Source organism: Daktulosphaira vitifoliae, unplaced genomic scaffold (genome assembly GCF_025091365.1).
Source record: "Daktulosphaira vitifoliae isolate Bord-2020 unplaced genomic scaffold, ASM2509136v1 Scaffold_1, whole genome shotgun sequence".
NCBI lineage: Eukaryota > Metazoa > Arthropoda > Insecta > Hemiptera > Phylloxeridae > Daktulosphaira > Daktulosphaira vitifoliae.
Window position 1 is genome coordinate 27,078,273 of NW_026099572.1, and position 20,789 is coordinate 27,099,061.

At 23.9% G+C, this 20,789-nt stretch overlaps 1 protein-coding gene across 1 annotated transcript in view; it reads right to left on the reverse strand.

Annotated features, from left to right (window-relative positions):
- Nucleotides 1-1,174: 1,174 nt before the first annotated feature.
- Nucleotides 1,175-20,789, reverse strand: part of LOC126905129 (uncharacterized) — a 95,796-nt gene continuing 76,181 nt past the window's right edge. Inside the window, exons 13-19 of the mRNA XM_050684572.1 lie at nucleotides 5,059-5,162; nucleotides 4,722-4,993; nucleotides 4,542-4,655; nucleotides 3,398-3,521; nucleotides 3,165-3,313; nucleotides 1,504-1,570; nucleotides 1,175-1,426 (exon numbers count right to left, since the gene is read on the reverse strand). Of these exons, the coding sequence (XP_050540529.1) occupies nucleotides 1,294-1,426; nucleotides 1,504-1,570; nucleotides 3,165-3,313; nucleotides 3,398-3,521; nucleotides 4,542-4,655; nucleotides 4,722-4,993; nucleotides 5,059-5,162 (963 nt within the window). The 3' untranslated portion in view covers nucleotides 1,175-1,293. The remainder of the gene's footprint in view (nucleotides 1,427-1,503; nucleotides 1,571-3,164; nucleotides 3,314-3,397; nucleotides 3,522-4,541; nucleotides 4,656-4,721; nucleotides 4,994-5,058; nucleotides 5,163-20,789) is intronic.

The following is a 20,789-nucleotide window of genomic DNA, read 5'->3' on the forward strand; positions in this document are numbered from 1 at the left end:
GAATTTTTTTTCAACCTCTTCTATAATACTATCTTCGGTAGGTGATTCATAAACATTATTTTTACTTAAGTATACGCCATATATTTTAACTTCCTATTGTTTTCTTGTTAAATAAATATTTAAGAAGCTTAATTTTAATTGAACAAATTATTCTGATTATTTAATTATACAGGATGCCATCACTTATCACAAACCAGTCAATTGATCCAAAAATAAAAATAGTATTAATCATTTTTTTATTGGTTTCTTTTAATTCAACGTTTTCTCGAACAACTAACTTATTTATTTGATAATGTTATAATTAAGATAATGATGACTGGTTAATAACAACTTTTAGACCAGTATTTTGGAAATTATTAATAATTTAAAATCTAGAGGTGAAGAGTGGGTTCTGCTATTTTTATAATTAGACATTTCTCGACGTACTTTACTTCTCACCTAGATATAATTATGTCAATAATTTACGAATTACTAATTTAAAATTTGTTATCGACCAATAATTTTCTTAATTAGATCATTATCTAAAAGTCCCTGTAATTGATTTCAAAATTTTAATAATAATAGGAGATATTTAGTACTTTACGTTAGTAATTTAAGTAATTATTAATTTCTTCGTCTCTATTCTAAATATTTGGGGTCAGCTCTACTATAAAATTTGACAGTATTTTTATATCAGCTGTCGACCATACGCGCAAACCTTATTATTGCATTATCACTATATTTTTCTTCTATTGACATTATTCTTATAAAACCCTTGTTTTCATAGCTCGAGATATATATAAAGTATTTACTAAATAAGGAAATGGGATTCTATTGTTCTCACTATTTGTAACGACTGACCTGTTTTCTTACTTTTTTAACACTCTGTTTATTATTTTAAATTAATTATTAATTCCACCCAATATTACTAAAACTAAACAATGTTATTTTTATTTGATTTCATATAGTTATATTTCAATCGTTAAAATTAAATTGATTAAATCATATAAATTGAATAGCTTATTAACATCTAAATAAATTTATAATTAAATCATTAGTATAATAAAAAACACTAGTTTTTAATTGATTAACATAGATATTTAGTATATATGCTATATGTTTTCCCGTTAAAATATTACAAATCATAAATTGATAATATTATAACACTTACAATGTGATCACATATTAAATAAAATCTAACTAATATATTTATTTAATCTGTAATTTAATAATGCTTTAAAATTATTAAATTATAAAGATAATATTTTTAACCAAAAAAATTAAAAAATATGATATTTTTATTCAGTCTTTTAATTAATCTTTTCTGGATTTATCACTTTGAGTTGTATTATTATCATTATTGTTTTTTTCTGTCAACCGACCGAAATTCAGACCTAAAATTCCTTTTTTATTATCATTACTTTTTTTATCATCATCGCTATATAAACTGTAAAATAAATAATTAATATTCATAGCTAAAACCAAGTACATTTAAATAATATAAACACTATTAATAATACTTACGTATTCTTGGCATTTCTACTGTTTCTCAATTCTGATCTCATGAGTTCGTCAGTTTCTTTGCTTTCTCCTAAAAAAATTTAAATAAATGTAGTCGGATATGTTCTTTTATCAAAGTGATATTTAAATTGTGCCAAATTTGCTTTTTATTTAGATGGTTTATTTCTACATTTACTAGTAACCTTGCTACTTTATTCGTATTACTTAACACATGTATTTTTCAGTACTCAGTTTTGAACTCAGATTTTTTTCTAGGGGGCTATTGGTATACAACTAAAAAAAAAAATGGTTCTCGACTGATTACTTAATTAATCATTGTGTCAATTTTTGAAAATAGTTATATTATCATTCTGAAATAATCTGGGTAGTTATCAAAGATCCAGGGAGAATGGAGCCTTTTCATGAAGGTTATCTGAATTCAACAATGTTAGTACTCATTTAGGAATTACGTAGGTAATAGGAAGGAGAGAACTCGGAAAAAAAGAAAAAAGTTTCAGATCTTCTCACAGTATTTAGTGGATAATGTGGTAAAATTTGTTTTGTGCATCATTCAAAAACTGACCAATTAATATACGAATAAAGAAGCAATATTACTCTTGAAAATAGGATTGGTATTTATGAATTTAAGAAAGAGTAAACTTTGCCTAGCTAATATAGGAATAACTACAGTACATCATCATGGTAACAGTGAGTGTATAAAATATTTATAAGCGAATCATTCGGTTAAGTGTACGGTCTTGTCAAAGAATAGATTGACTGCTTGAGAAGAAGAGTAGGCACAGTTCCGGGTCCTGTGTTAAACAGATACTCACTCGAGTATTTCTCTCTTTATCAGCCGTCTACCTGTCGATACAATAACCGTTGATTGACTACATCATATCTCTTCTTACGACACAGGGGGAAAAAAGTCTATTAAGCTACAATTGCTAATACGATGAATATATTATATTTATTTTGTTTGCTTTTCGGCGCATGAGCGTATGTTTTACTTTCGACTGCACCTTTTACGATCATCGGCACTACAGTGAGAAAGTATAATTTTGTATAAACTGATGTCAATATATGACATTTAATTCTAAGTGAATAGTTCTTAATTTTTGTCAAATTATTATCCAAAGTAACTATAATAAGAGGGGACCGTCCCATTAAACACCACCATGTATCTCTTTATTCACCATTCACTTCCGCCGGATATCCTAGCACTAGCACCTCATTAAAGTCGCATTAAGGCAAATAGTCACCTTTAGTGATACTTTATTAAATTAATCACAATATTGATACCACTACTTTGATAGGTAGACTGGAAGGTAGGCTGGTTGGAACTTGGCTTTTTTTCAGAATTATGCTCTTGTTAAGGATAGTAATTAACACTTACATAAACATACTGAAGGTTCTAGAGAGGGATCTATTCTATAATTTCCTAATAACTACGTAATTAAAATCACTCTATATATTATTTACATAAAAAGTTATTATTGAAATAATAACTTAGAGGAAGAGCAAAATATGTTATTATTAATAACTTACTATTTTATGACTCTAAGTTAGCGATTTTTTTAAATTTTAATTCCTCGTTATTGTAAGTTATTAGTATTTTTTTCCTTAAAAAATTGGTAAGTAATTGGAATTGTAAATAATTTTTTATAAAAAAATTTAAAACTTACTACAAAAAGGCGAAAAGAAGGCTGTAGCTGCACTAAATACACCTCTGCCTGGATATTGATCGGCATCCAAGCCTAATGGAATACACTCATCTAATTTGCATTTTTGTATCAAGGATGTGATTGGTTCTAACTGACCAATTGATGCAATACTAAAAATTAATAGTATTTTTTTTTTTAATAAAATATAAAATATAAATATTTTAATATTTCGAAACAGACATTTCAAATTTTACCTTGTAATAGCAGTTAAAACTTCAGTTTTACGTCCCCAGAATGTACATATATCTATCGGCCATACTGATTCTATAAAATATTGGTAAGATCTACCATGCGAACACGCAACCCACGATGATAAGACTAAAAATGAAAATTTTTATTTATCTATTAAAAGAAAATGTTTCCTTAACTACACGCTACAAGAAAACACAGGTGAATAATTATTGAGTAAAATGAATTATTCTGTCACTTAGTAGCGGAGTTTAAAAAATCCTTTTCAATAGATTAATGAATATACAATGACCAGCATATCTATTTCAAAACCTTAATTTTCATAATTTTAATTTTGCTTTGAAATAAATACAATGTCATTGCAATTATCATTTGACAGATTTGCTTTAATATAATTTTTAATTAAGTTATGTAAATAATTATTATAAAAGTATATATTTCAGATAATTTGTATAAGGCTTTAGTTAAATTTGGGGTACTATATTGTATTAATAATTTTTACAATTCTTTGAACTTTTAGCTTTAGAAAAAAGCTTAAAAGTTATTGGTTTTGTGTTTTTTTATGTCTGTCCATGAAAAGAACTGTCTCAGTTCTCACTGGATAAACTTTGGTGGTTTATACGTCAAATAAACTAAAATTTAATCTAGTTGAATCTATCGGCACCGAAAATTTAAAACAAAATACCTCTTAATTAAAATTTTTTTTTTAATATCTCAAAATTACGCTGTTGGAATAAAAAGGCATTTTAAAATTTTTTTTTCTGAAATTAAAAATTGATGAAACTTTAAAAAAAACTCTGATTATTATGAAGTTTTTTTAGAGTATGCTAAAGACAAAAAGCTTTTATGTAGTCAATGACAAACATAAGTACAGTAAGAGTTTAAAGGCGGCCACCAACGAATATAACTTTTTAATCAATTAAGTATAATATAACAAGCATTGAAGTGAAATTTTTAATCACAGACATTGTAAAATTAAAAATATACAAATTATGAAATTTAACATTTTTACATCAAACCATTTTTAAGGCAATGATGTTTATCACTGATAAATATCATCTATACTTGTCCCCACTATCCTATTACCCTTCTATTCTGGGTTTTATGAATATTCTATTTTATTTTGATTTTTAATTCAAATTTATATACCATTTACTGGAATAGCTGCCAAATCTGCTATTCCTGTAATTTTTAATGTATTAAAAGGTGGCACAGTGCATCCAGGTTGTATTAATCCACCATTCATATATACATCCACATGACCTAAAAATATTTGTTATTATTTGTAATTTACGCAAAAGTTATTGGTGCTTGATGCAATTTTTTTACCGACTGGAGCTATGAGACCAAAACCTAAAAATGGAACTGTCGGGCGGCAACTAGTATGAATTACATCTACAAATTCAGCGTCACTCTTATCTAATCTTACTTCTTTTGGACATCCTTCAAAACCAGGCTGAGCGGGGTCAAAAGCAGTTATTCTACCAACACCAGGAAAGTTCTTTGCAAAGTAAGAAGATATGTGAGCTCCTAAACTGTGACCCATCAAGTGAACTTTTGAAGGATCTAGCCCATATTGTTTAGCCAAGTATTTTCCAAATCTTATATCGATAACAATAAATTAAATTTGAGTTATACTAATATGGTATTGATTAAATATATTTACCTGGCCAACTCTGCACCTACAATCCTAGTATTGGAGGCCACTTGCAAATAATTAGCACTCGATGCACCTTTACCCCAATCGACTAAAAAAACGTTTGCATCACGCTGAAATAAAATTTAAAAAATTATTTACAATTTTTATTTTATAATATAAAACATTATTATAAATAGCAATCTATACGTTTTATAGATAAATATTTTGTGTTGATGTAATTCATATACATTAAACTTTATAGTTTAGAAAAATAGAAGGAAATACTAGATTATATTTTTGATAAAGTTTAAGCTTGTTATTGTTGAATACATAACATAAAAAAGCACATGAAGAAAAAATATTGATTAATTCTAAATGTATCAACAATTTTATACTTACATTTTTCAAATATGAATCTTTTAGATCAGAAAGCCACGAGTTGTTACCGTCGCTTGAAAATCCATGAGTTATAAAAACAGTATGAGGTCTGTTAGCGTCAAAATCAGACCCTTCTATAGATATTTCGGGCCATAGACTTACATTGTATCGCTCTGGTGTATTTCTAGAAAGTATTAACATGAAGAAAAATTTAAATATCTAAAAATAAACAAAAGTTAGTTTAAATATACCTTGTATACATGTATAATTTAGTTTGTATTTCATCCGGTTTCATGGGCATGGGAAATGGTCTTAAAAATGAAATCCATGGATTATCCATTGTAAAACAACCAAGCTCACCAAAACATCGTGTTTCATTACCATAACCTTTAAAAAATTATTGTATGCAAAGATTGTTAAATGAAAAATTTACTACAACTTAATGCTCAATAGGCCTTGTATTATACAGTTATAGTAATTCAAATAATAAAGTTTTTCAGAATTTAAAATTTTTTCATGAGAATTAATGTACGCACATAAAACACGAATAAATAACAAATTCAAATATAATAAATGTTCTAATATTGAAATTACAAATAAGTTTATTAGTGTTAATGGCTCCCTATTTTTTTAAATCAAAAAATATTTTTTGGGCAAAGATCCCACATGATTATGTTATGAAAAAAACGAACATTTTTCAACAGGAATTTTTTTTATACATTTTTATTATTTTTATTAAAGTATTTCATTTAGAGATAATAAATTAGCTGGGATTTATAAAATAATTTATAACTAATCGCAGTTACATGATTTTTTTTATGATAACTGTACTATCTAAATAATCTTTACGCAAATACGTTCATCGAAGTAGGTAATCTGGAGTAAAGTAAATTTTATACAAATTAAAAAAAGATTTTCTTAATTATTTTTTGGTAAAAAATTCCCGTTAATAAAATTTAACTCAAGAATTTATTTAATGGGTTAATTATAATTAACTTGCTGTCTATAATAATTATTAAGTAGAATTAATTCTACTTATTTATTAATAACCAAAATTCGGGATACTTACCAAAGCTGGGAGATAAGCATTGTTGAAGGAGAGCAGCTCTAGTAATACTATTTGCATCTTTTGGAATAATACATTTTGCTTTGATAATAACATCCTCAATAGATGACTTGGACCAATCTATTAAACCATGCATCAGTTTTTCATTATTTTCTTTTACCTTATCAACGGTTGTTTCTGTAATGTTCTTTGTACCACTCACTACATTTATACTTGAACTTCTGAGATTTTCTAACAATTCATTAGTATTAGATTTTTCTGTAGAATTATCAGTGTTTTCGTGTGACTTTTTCAATAATATAGGTGGTTTAATTCCCAATAATTGACAATTACCTTAAATATATATATTTTATAATATAATTTTAATTGAATTAATTATGATTTTTTAAAAAAAATAATAAATAATTTTAGAAAAAAAAAAATGAATTTTATTGTCAGTTAAATGATAAATTATCATATTATTATAATAATAATAATATAATAATAATATAATAATAAACATATTATTCATAATGAACAATTTAATCAAACATTACATAATTTTTTTGTAGTAACTATTATTTTATTATCTTGTAATGTTAAAAAAAATTAAGTTTAATTTTTATTTGATGCGTAAAAATAGCGGTTGATATAAAACATATATGCTGTTAACGATAGTTTTCGGGTAATCCAATTTTAGATTTTATTACCATTTCACAGTATTCGATGTACAAAAGAAATTTATTAATATCCATATTTTAGGAGATATTGAGTGATCAATGATAAATAAGTCTTTATAGTATATGCCCTTTGATGTGTAAATATTAAAGCTCAGCCAAAGAAGAACTGGTCCGGTCTAAACTAATGCCAACTTGATATTTTTTAACGACCTTTTTTGTATTACTAGAAATATTTCTTTTATTCAGAACAAAAGATTCATATTTAGAATATTAATTACAGAAAGGTGACAAATTTACGATTTTAGATTATATAAACGTGACATTCAAAAAAAAATGTTTCCTTTTGCAGTAATGCACATGGTTATTTAAAAACAATAAAATATAAAATTATTCTTTGTCACGTAAATCAATCAAGAAGTGTATTATTAATATACATTTTTCAGTTTTGCACGTTGATAAAATTGATTTAAAATAAAATAGTAGTTACTATTTGTTCTAAGAAAATTATTTATTTATTAACATATGTAAATAAAATGTATTTAATAATGGTTATATACTATGTATTATTATTATATAACATTTCTACCTATATATTTACTTTAATACAAATAAATCATAATATTTTGCCAGTTTTTCTTTAAATATTTATAATTACACTTTTTTGTTATATTTTAATTTATTGATAAAAAAAAAAGTTATATTAAGCAACTTAATTCTATTTTGATTAATATTAATTTTTTACAATAGCTTTTAATCTCATGTAAAGATAAAAATAATTTTAATTTACATATTTTGTGAACACATAGCCATGTTTCTAATGATTTTATTTACCATTATGTTTAAAAGGATAATTAGTAAAAATGAACAAATACATTTTTTTTCAAAAGGTAAAACATTTTCTAACACTTATTTACATACTTTAATTTGTTGTTTAATATACTCGAATTAAACATTTTAGTTTTTGCATATTTTATGTTTTTCAAACAACTCATTAACAATTACTAAAGAACTGAGAAAAGCTAATAAAATAAATAGATTATCGAAAAAAACTATATTTTGTTGAATTGTGTGCATTAATTCTAATTTAGATATAATACGTAACTAACATTTTTGAATATAAACATTTTGGTATCATATAATTTGTAAGAAAATTATAATATATTTTTCTATATATGATTTATTTCCATCTAAATCACCAATTTAGTGATAGTATGTATCAGACTTCATAATTAAAAAAACGTTAATTACATATACTTAAATATTTAAATTGTAACAGTTTTTCATATTGTCATCTAATATCTTATATATTACATAAAATATCACAGTTAAAGTACTAAATAAGTTCAAAAATTTGTATAAAAAAATATTATTCAACTTTTAGTTGACTTTAAAAAATTGTTCAATTTTCAAATTAATTAAAAATTTTGCTCGATTTTTAAAGGTCATAAAAAAAATTAATAAAAAAAAAATTGGACCTAATCTTTATAAATTATATAAAACAGGTGCAGTTTTATCGGTAGATCGGTCCTATATATTTAATAAAAATTGAACCAAATAATACAAAATTTTTAAACTTTCATTTTAAATTAGTATTATAGGTTCTGTAAGCCTATATTTGTGTAAATTTATTATTTATGTAATTAGAAACTCATATAGAAAATATTAATTGTTGTCATTTTAAAAATATATAAGATGAAATGAAATTGTTTTATTTTTACCATATCAAAATTGAATTAAATTCAACTTAAATCTAATCTACACTTGAAGCGTACAACTGTATATCAACTGGTAACCATCTTTAATATGTAATATTACATATTTATTTTAAAATATTATGTACAATTTTTCATATAAAATATTATCTGCCGACATTATGAAAAGTTTTATTATTTATTATTAATAAAATGCAGTTTAAACTCTTTTAAAGAGCTATTAATTAGTTAAAATTCTTAGTTATCTGCTTAGTAATTAATTTATTATGTATCAAATTAATAAAGAATGTCAATAAAATATTGACTATAAAATTAGTGTAATTTGAGTATTATATTTATATTTATGATCTTGATTTTACTAATTTATCTAGTTTAATCATAAAATAAATCATTATTTATATATAACATATTTAATAATTGAAATCAATTGTGAATTAATTTTACACTTACAGTAGGTTTGTAATTGTAAGGCCGCGAGTACAAAGACAATAAGCATCAATGTTTTTAAAGTTGACATTTTTTTTGTGACCCTCATCAAGGTACAGTTGTAAAATGATTATACCAGTCGTTGGTTACTCTATGGACTACTGGTTCAAACTGCGCTAACACTATGTGTCGATTTGATGTGCTATTGTGATGACCTTAGGTTCAAGATAATCAGGTAGTGGTATTAAGAGCATAAGTTATATTTTCGTTGATATTTTAGGGAATATCCAATCAAATTAAATGACAAGGAATTATCAAACAGTATTTTTCAACTTCGATGGTCAGATTTATTTATGTTCAATTAAAAATAGACTTTAAGACAATTTTTGAATATTAATCATATCAATTATAATAAAAACATATTTTAACATTGAATGTTTGAACTTTTTTTCATGTGTTTTTAAANATTAACATCGAATGTTTGAACTTTTTTTCATGTGTTTTTAAAATGGAGGGGATTTTAAAATACATTGTCTTATGAGTCATTAATGTATACTAAGTTATTTTGACGCTTAATAAAAGAACTTAAGTCTAATTAAATTCAAATCATTAAATGTATACACTATAATAAATTAGTTATTTATTTTACTTATTAGATATAGAATTGTAGATAAATCAATTATTTATTTATACAGAATGATTTTTTTAACAAGCGGTTTTTCTTAAAATAATAATTATGATAAGAAAATTATTTTTTGTATTTTATAATTTTACATATTTATCAATAATTAAGTACCTTTTTAATTTATCCCTTTTACTTCTTAAAAATGTCATTTTTATTTATTTACATGAAAATATACATATTTAACTAGCTTATATACTTCGAATGTTATTAACATTTATATATTCAGGGGATAGGAGATGTGTGACCGAGAAATATCTTATAACAAGAATTATATAATGATCACAAAATATACTCTATAATAATTATTATCATACCCACGATTAACTTCGAGTCTATATTAGCTTCGATGCGAAGCTGAGAAGGTATTGGTTTTACTATGATGTGTTTTTTTTTTTTTTTTTTTTTTTTTTGTGTCTGTTACCACTTTTTCTCAGCTCTCACCGAACGGATTTCTTTCAACGATACGTCAAAAGATCACAAATTGTATCTAGTCGAAGACATTACCCTTCAAAATTGAAAAAATTTCCCTCGTTCCCCGTAAATGGGGGAAACCTCCAAAAAAATTACAAATTTAAAAATCGCTAATTTTCGAAATTTTTTCAATTTTTTTTACTAAAAACTGCCGTAACTTTTTCAAAAATGAACATATCAATATAATTTTTTTTTATATAGATGCTTGATGTCTTTACCTATCATTTGGTATATTTTTTTTGTAAATCTGACACTTAACCTGCCCACAGGGGGGGATTTAAAATGACAACTTTTTCACAAAAAATTAACTTTTTCAACTTAACTTTTGAAAATGTTCCGGAAGGTCTGACACTTTTATATATATCTTAAATTAAAGCTAATGTAATGTACTTTAATTTGAAAAAAAAAAATTTGACCTCTGGACTTGTCTTCATGGTGAAAACGGCTACCGAATGCTATTTTTGTGTGAAAATTTTCGATTTTATAATTTACATTTTTTACTTTAAAGTGCTATAACTTTTTAAAAAATGTATGGATCAATACAATTTTTTCATGAGAAGTAGTATTTATATACATCTTTCATTGGATATACTTTTTTTTTAAATCAGACTATTTCCCTATATATGGGGGGGCTTCAAATATAAAAAATGCATATAGAAAGTAGAACTTTTTCAACTTAACTTTTGAAAGTGTTCCGGAAGGTCTGACACTTTTATATATATCTTAAATTAAAGCTAATGTAATGTACTTTATTTTGAAAAAAAAAAATTTGACCTCTGGACTTGTCTTCATGGTGAAAACGGCTACCGAATGCTATTTTTGTGTGAAAATTTTCGATTTTATAATTTACATTTTTTACTTTAAAGTGCTATAACTTTTTAAAAAATGTATGGATCAATACAATTTTTTCATGAGAAGTAGTATTTATATACATCTTTCATTGGATATACTTTTTTTTTAAATCAGACTATTTCCCTATATATGGGGGGGCTTCAAATATAAAAAATGCATATAGAAAGTAGAACTTTTTCAACTTAACTTTTGAAAGTGTTCCGGAAGGTCTGACACTTTTATATATATCTTAAATTAAAGCTAATGTAATATACTTTAATTTGAAAAAAAAAAATTGACCTCTGGACTTGTCTTCGTGGGTGAAAACGGCTACAAAGTTAATAAAAAATTACGATTTTTGTAAAATAATTTTTTTTTATATTTTTAACTTAATAATGCTCTAACTTTTTCAAAAATGAACATATCAATATAATTTTTTTTTATATAGATGCTTGATGTCTTTACTTATCATTTGGTATATTTTTTTTGTAAATCTGACACTTAACCTGCCCACAGGGGGGGATTTAAAATGACAACTTTTTCACAAAAAATTTACTTTTTCAACATAACTTTTGAAAATGTTCCGGAAGGTCTGACACTTTTATATATATCTTAAATTAAAGCTAATGTAATATACTTTAATTTGAAAAAAAAAAATTTGACCTCTGGACTTGTCTTCGTGGTGAAAGTTGACATCAAAGTTAATAAAAAATTACGATTTTTGTAAAATAATTTTTTTTTATATTTTTAACTTAATAATGCTCTAACTTTTTCAAAAATGGACATATCAATATAATTTTTTTTATATAGGTGGTTGATGTCTTTACTTATCATTTGGTATATTTTTTTTGTAAATCTGACCCTTTATCTGCCCAAAGGGGGAGATTTAAAATGACAACTTTTTCACAAAAACTTTTTTAACTTGACTTTTTAAAATGTTCCGGAAAGTCTAACACTTATATATATATATTAAATTAAAGCTAATGTAATATACTTTAATTTGAAAAAAAAAAATTTGACCTCTGGACTTGTCTTCACGGCNTGATCCAACTATGCCACGTCACCACTGTGCCGCGACCCCCCTGTGCTGGGTTTATTTTACTTATTAGATATAGAATTGTAGATAAATCAATTATTTATTTATACAGAATGATTTTTTTAACAAGCGATTTTTCTTAAAATAATAATTATGATAAGAAAATTATTTTTTGTATTTTATAATTTTACATATTTATCAATAATTAAGTACCTTTTTAATTTATCCCTTTTACTTCTTAAAAATGTCATTTTTATTTATTTACATGAAAATATACATATTTAACTAGCTTATATACTTCGAATGTTATTAACATTTATATATTCAGGGGATAGGAGATGTGTGACCGAGAAATATCTTATAACAAGAATTATATAATGATCACAAAATATACTCTATAATAATTATTATCATACCCACGATTAACTTCGAGTCTATATTTTAAAATGGTAATGATTTTCTAGTCAAAAGTTGTTATTACCCAGTCAATTTCTTAAATAGGTCATTTTTTCGTACTGTCTCNATTTTTAAAATGGTAATGATTTTCTAGTCAAAAGTTGTTATTACCCAGTCAATTTCTTAAATAGGTCATTTTTTCGTACTGTCTCATATTAAAAAATCTCTTTCAACAATAACACACATTTGAATGTTTTGGGTTCAGCAAAATTAACAGGATTTTTCTGGGCTTAAAAACAATTAAATTTTAAATATGATTCATTAAATTCAAAAATTGCTTAAAAATTTTCTATCTTTAAAACTTATAAAAGGTTTAATTTAATTTAATCTTAATTTTCTTTATTAAAAAAATAAGTTTGTATTTTATTACATATCGTAACCTTTATGGTAAAACCACGTAATTCATCATTTTGAGGATTTTTTTTTCCGAGAAAAACATTGACACATATGTTAAGCGTTTTTGAAATAAAAAACTATTATTTATTCTGATAATGAAATATAAAAAAAAACTATTCTAATTGTTAGCTATACATAAATAGAGTTTTCTTTTCGTCTTCCTAAATAATTTCGAAAAATTGAGTGAGCGGATTCGTTATGGCGACAATGATGTAATTTACAGAATGTTTATTGGAGGGGCGGAACTAAATTTTTTTTTGAAAAAGCTTTAACCCCCTCATAGTCTATATTAAGTATAAGATACAATAAATTATTTTACTTCTAAGAATTATTCAGTGTGCTGAACAAAATTTTTATTAAAAAAATGTAAAACTAACATTAATAAGTAAAATTAAGAATAATATGTAAAACATTTATTTTGATTTCAAATAATTTAAATAAATAAATAAAGGTCCATTCATATTAATATATTATATGTTATGTTACATATTAAATATTCTATTTTATTTTTGATGTTCTAATTATCATTACAATCATGTTTTATTATTTAACAATTTTACTAGAATATAATATAAGGTAGATTATTCTCACTATTATAACAAAAATGTACAAAATAATTACAAGTGTGTCCCTTAACTATTCATATCAATGAGAGTTAGAAATAATAAATTTTAAATAAATATTTCTTTGGTTTATTTAATACGTTCTAGTAATTATGTTTTTTTAATCAACTTTTCAATTTAAAGTTTAAATTTTAAAGTTTTTTTTTAGTTTTAATGCGAAGTTCAAAAGGTATTGATTTTACTATAACATGTATATTATTATTATTTTTGTGACTGTCATAATTTTTTCTCTCGCTGGAACAATTTTTTTCAACGAAACGTCAAAAGATAACATATCGTATATAAATAAAAAAATCACTCTCAAAATTAAAAAAATATCTTTTTTTCCGAGGCGGCCTAACTAGTTCAGTTAGTAATATATCGTCCTTCAGTGCGTATATACCGAGGATTGAGATTAAGTTTTACTAGACTATGTAAGTTTCTGTCCTATCTTGCACAAACAATTGATTTTAAAGATGACGTTAAACATAATTAAATGATTAAAAATTAGATGAATCATCCAAAATTTGATAAAATAAACTATTTTAATTACCAAAAACTACTCTTTTTTTTTTAAATCTGACTATTTTTCTTTATATAGAAAGGTTCAAAAATTGAAAAATACGTATAAAAAATATAACATTTTCAACTTGACTTTTAAAATATTCTGGAAATTCTACATCCTTTAAATAAACATTAAATTCACACTTATTAAATCTGCAATATATATAATATAATGTCAATATTAATATAATATGTGAAATAAATAAAAATAAGTAATCCAACCGGTTACCTAAAATTATGATCAAAACACTTAATAAAATAATGATTTATTTATTTATTTTTGTTTTTTTTGGAAAATTTAGCCTTTAATAATGTTATATAAATACATTAAACACATAATTAATTTGTTTTGTAATCTGTGTATCACTAATTAAACATATATTTCAAGTTAGTCTTTTTAATTATTTACATAGTTATCGAATTATCTAGACTTGAATCTTTTTAAAACGCTAATTACTTTTTGTATTTCTATAAATCAACTATATTATTACTGTTTTTGTGGTTATTGTTTCTTATTGTTAATAAAAATATATATATTTTAATTCTAAATATTAATCGTATTTGTGAAACGTTTTAAGTAAAAAATGTGTTGCTCAACTTTTATCTAACAGAATGTTATTACGTATATTCATTAAAGTTCAACTATAAATGTATAAGGCATACTCCTAAAATGTAGAAATATTGAAATTGTAGAATTCTTGTGCGATGGAATTTTCCGAGCTTATTTGTTTTAACTTCAGTGATGAAAATCAATAGGCCCATCTATTATATAAGTTTAAACTCTACTGCTCCTTTAAACAAACCAATTACAATGAAAACGGCATAATATGCTAAATTTAACCTTGGCATAATTGTTTTGACTTTGGTAACATTTACAAGAATCTCTCCATTAATAATTCAAATACAATAAAACCCAAGCAATTATTTTAATCAAGGCAGGAGAATACGTTATAAATAACAAAATTATAATAACGTTTAAAACTAAAAATTTTGTCAACACATAATCATCAACAAAAAACCAAAAATGTGTAAAATCAATAAACGAAAAATATATATATTAGGACTTAGAAGGTAATAAAATTCTTATTAAAATAAAAATCAATTCTTCTTAAATGTTATATTAGAAAAATAATCTATGTAATAAAAAAAATTATTTCACTTTATTAGCTTCGATGCGAAGCTGAGAAGGTATTAATTTTACTATGTGTTTTTTTTTTTTTTTTATGTCTTTTGCCACTTTTTCTCAGCTCTCACTGAACCGATTTCTTTTAACAATACGTCAAAAGATCACAAATCGTATTTAGTTGAAGACATTACCCTTAAAAATTGAAAAATTTTCCCTCGTTCCCCGCAAATGGGGGAAATATCCAAAAAAATTACAAATTTTAAAATCGGTAAATTTTGTCATTTTTTTCACTTTTTTTTCTTAAAACTTCCATAACTTTTTCAAAAATAAACAAATCAACATAATTTTTTTTATACTAAAACCTAAGATATTTCCCTCTCATTTGATATCATTTTTTTGAAAATCTAACACTTAACCTGCTCATTGGGGGGGATTTAAAATAGCAACTTTTTTTACAAAAATTAACTTTTTCAACTTAATTTTTGAAAATGTTTCGGAAATACTGCGTCCTTCAAACATATATCAAATTATATGTACTATAAAATGAAAAAAAAAATTTGTCCCGACACTTTTTCTTCTACATTTAAACGGCTGCCGTAGTTTAAAAAACGCTATTTTTGTGTTAAAATTTTTGATTTTCGAAAAATGTAAGTATCAGCACAAATTTTTTTTTTATAAATACATTATAAGTACATCTTTCATTTGACATACTTTTTTTATTAAAATTGGACAATTTCCCCTTATATAGGAGTCGTTCAAAACATGAAACATTGTATAAAAAATAGAACTTTTTCAACTTAACTTTTGAAAATGTTCCGGAAATACTGCGTCCTTTAAACATATATTAAATCAAGAGTTATGTCATATACTATAAAATAAAAAAAAAAAATTTGTCCCGACATCTTATCTTCTATGTGGAAATGGCTGTCGAAAATTAAAAAAAAATGTAATGTTTGCGATAAAAATCACCTTTTATCGGGATGTTTTTTGTACTTAAAACTGCCATAACTTTTTCAAAAATGAACAAATAAAAATAATATTTTTTTGTATTGAAACCTTAGATATTTCCCTTTCATTTGATATAATTTTTTTTGAAAATCTAACACTTATTCTGCTCACTGGGAGGATTTAAAATAGTAACTTTTTTACAAAAAATAACTTTTTCAACTTAATTTTTGAAAATGTTCCGGAAATACTGCGTCCTTTAAACATATATAAAATTAAAGCTTATTTTATGTACTACAAAATGAAAAAAAAAAATTTGTCCCGACGATCTATCTTCTATACGCAAATGGCTACCATATTGAAAAATATACTATTTTTGTATGATAATTATGGGTTTTGTATTTTATTTTAATAGAAGTTGATGTTGCTTTTGCAATTATCCATCAATTTTTTAAAATTAAACACTATCTACAGATTAAATTCGAAGCGTTTCTTATGATAGTGATTTTAATCACTGTCAGATTAAATCTATACTGGACCCAACTATGCCACGACCCCACTGTGCCGCGACCTCACTGTGCTGGTTTTTTTACTTTTTTATTTTCATACTAAATTTAATAATTATAATTAGTATTTATTCATATATTATATTTTAAAATCAAAGAACTACTAATCAGGATATAATTAAAGAAATAAGAGTNCTTAATTAGGATATAATCAAAGAAATAAGAGTTGATGTTGCTTTTGGAATAATCTACCAATTTCTATAAATGAAACTCTATCTACAGATTTGCATCGAAGCGTTTCTTATGATAGTGATTTTAATCGCTGTCAAATATGATCTATACTTGTCTCATTTGTGCCTTGTCTACACTGTGCCTCGACCCCACTGTGCTACTGTTTTTTTTTAACTGTGTATGACAGTAAATTATTTCGAACCATTTTAACGTTAAAATCAATTATATGACATCATAATAATATATTTAAAAGTTAAAAAAAAAAATTTAATCCAATCTCTGAATTAAACAATATTAGGACCTAAATCAAATTAAATTTTGAATGTAACAATTATAAAAAATGTTACAAAGTAACAAGTTTTTTTTATTATTCGATATTTTATTTAAAATAAAATACCTTTTTTTTTTTTGAAGTTATTATTCACACAAATATCTAAAAGTTTTCTTAGATATAAACTTAACTGTAAAATTATGTCGTTAATAAATACTTGATTTTACATTATAAAACAATTTTATCTTAAATATTATTTATTATTTTTTAAGAAAACAATACAAAATAAAATATTTTAATTAGACAAAACATAATAAATTATCTTTGTTTTAAAATTATATTTGAATAACTATTTACTTAAAACAACTTAGGGAATATTTTCAGATTAGCAAGAATTATTAGAATTTTATTTTGCATCGATAAATATTTTTTGAGAAATATTTAATTTTATAACAAAAATAAAATAAAAATGAAGTTATACAAGACAAATAGATCTTTATCTTGTTTAAAAAGTAATTATTTCATTATTTTAATTATTTTAAATATTATACTCTTATTTTTATCAAAAATAAATACTTACAGGTAGATTTTAACTGACAGTTGTTTCTTTTTTTGATTATAATGAAATTAAGGTAGATTACGGTGTTGTTTTAAATATTTTAAATTTTATTTAATTTTTTCAACCATAATGTACAACTTTTATGTTTAGTAAAAGAACGTACTGGATCGAATTATGACCTAGTGCGGTTAAAACCAAACCACACACAGCTTTACTGAGTACTAAATAAAAAACTTCTTATCAAAAATACTTCAAAAACACATTTGGAATATGTAGATATTCAAACATTTCGATCAAAATTGTTAAGAATATTTATTTAAACACTTTCAGAGATAATTACTGTACGTTTATTTAATATGAATGATTAGTCAAACAAGAACAGTTAAATTTATAAAGAATGAATGATTGTATGATATTTATTAAAACTGAAAAACATAAGGAATTATCTTTTAATGAAAAAATGTCTAGTTAACATAAAAATAGTAATAATCTTAATATTTTGTCAACTTTTTTAAAAATTTTGACTGCCTATTTTATAAATAAAATGATAAATAAAATAAAATTTTGAAATTTTATAATAAAAACTTGAAATTAAACATTTTAGCGATTTTATGAACAGAAATTGTTTTTTTTTTAGCTCAAATAATAAGTTTTATACACAAATTTTTCAAATAAATACTGTATTTGTTATGCTATTTTAAATAAATTATGCCTGATTAAAATCAGTCAGATATGGTTCGTTTAATGCAAAATTATGAATTCAATTTAGATGATTTGATTGTTTCATGATGTCTGACTGAATTCATTATCAAGCTTGGTCGATTTCAATGATTATTCAAACCTTCTGTTTTTTTTTTACTTTTATAAAACGTATAAAGATATTTAATTGAAAATTAATATCAAAGGACAGTCTACATAAACGTCATATGTATTATGCCGTTCATTTTTTTTAACGAACTAAAGTTCATCAAAGTTCTTTTATTTATTCACGCTTTTGGTCGAAAAGTTTGATTTCTTAATTAATATTTTTGAAATGGAAAACTCCAAGTTTTCTTAGTTTACTTTTTAACTTGACTTCCGTGGTTTTAATAAATATTATATTTTTAATACTGCAGAGTAATGTTATCGTACATTTCATTTTTATAAAAGTTTTCAAGTTTATTTGTTATCAAAAAAGAACAATGAAATGATTTTAATCTGCATTTTATAAAATTTCACAAGCATAACTAAAAACTAAAACAAAAAAATTTAGTAAAAATGTATTTGTGTATGTTAATCAGAATAACAAATAAACTTTAATGTGTTTACGACATCTAAACACAGCATTATCAATAATTCAAGTTATTTTAGAAAACTATTGTTTGTAACTCAATTATTATATTAATATTACTTAGTTATAGAAATAATGTTGAAGAATATTGCTTATCGAATGCTGAATATAATATGTTTTGACTTTTAGTTTTAATGTAAAAACTAGATATTATAAAAATTCATATCAAAACATCAACAAATATTTATTTGATTTTGTTTTGAATATGAAGTTATTTGTTTACTTTTTCTTCCATTTGTTTAATTATTCACAAGGCTCTCACATTTATGCAAAAGTAATGCGATATTAATCATTAGCAATAATTCCAGTTTTACTAGTTATTTATGTTTACGAGTATTTAATATTTAATATACTGATACTATAAAATGGAAATTTCTATATATATATATATATATATTATAGAAATTTTTATTTATGAATATATAATATTATTATACATTCATAAATAGAAAAATATTTCATATTAAATAATTATATTTATAGAAAAAAATTATGATTAGCCAACTCGTTGATAATATTAAATAATTTATTAATGTGTTATATCATTAGTCAAATGGTTAATATAATTATAAACGTTATTCAAACATTAATTTCATGACAGTTTTGGCACTCTGACACGGAAGAGTTGGCTATGAAAGGGTTATCAATTATCACAAGCTTGTAATAAGTATTACTCATAATGGGTAATCTACAATGTATTTCAATTAGTGGCATATCCAGGATTTTATAATGGGAAAGGCTAAGATATTTTACAGATCTTTTTTTTGTTGCTAATGAATTAATTATTATATGTAGTGTTATTTATTAAGTATACTACCTCTCATTTGTTGGTTAATTAATGTTTTTTCATAAAAATTTACAAATTAAAATTTGATTTATTTTTATAAACTATAGTAAATATAAAGTTAATTATAAAAAGAGATTATTCCTAGGGTAAATTTTAAAAGTTAATTGTGTTATATCGCTATTACAGCTCAGTGCTAATATCTCTTCTCTTATTCCTCGCCCTTACCTAAATCCTACTGATATTCCGATATATTTTGTTCTATGATCTCTTTCAATCTGTTCTTGATAATGTTTAGAAGTATTTTTGAAGCGTGAGAAAGAAGTGCTATAGTTCTAACGAAACTATGTTATAGTTTTCACATTCCGTTGCATTGATTTTCTTCGGAACTATTATAGTTCTACTTTTGACAAAATCCAGCGGTAGATTTTCATTATTTTAGCTATCTCTTAAATTTTACACAATTGATATTTTGTCTTTTTCCCTATATTTTTCAGTAGTTAGCAGGAATATAGTCAATTCCTGTTGCTTTTTTGTCACTTAGTTCTCCCAGAGAATTCTCAAATTTACTTATATCAGTACTTCGGGTCCATTTCTTCATTTATATCTATTTATTTTCTAAATATTCCTTTTCATTTTTAATCTCCTCTTTTCCCTCATATAATTCTTCCGTATACATTTTCCACCTTTCTACTACTTTTTCATTTTCAAACAGAATTTTGCC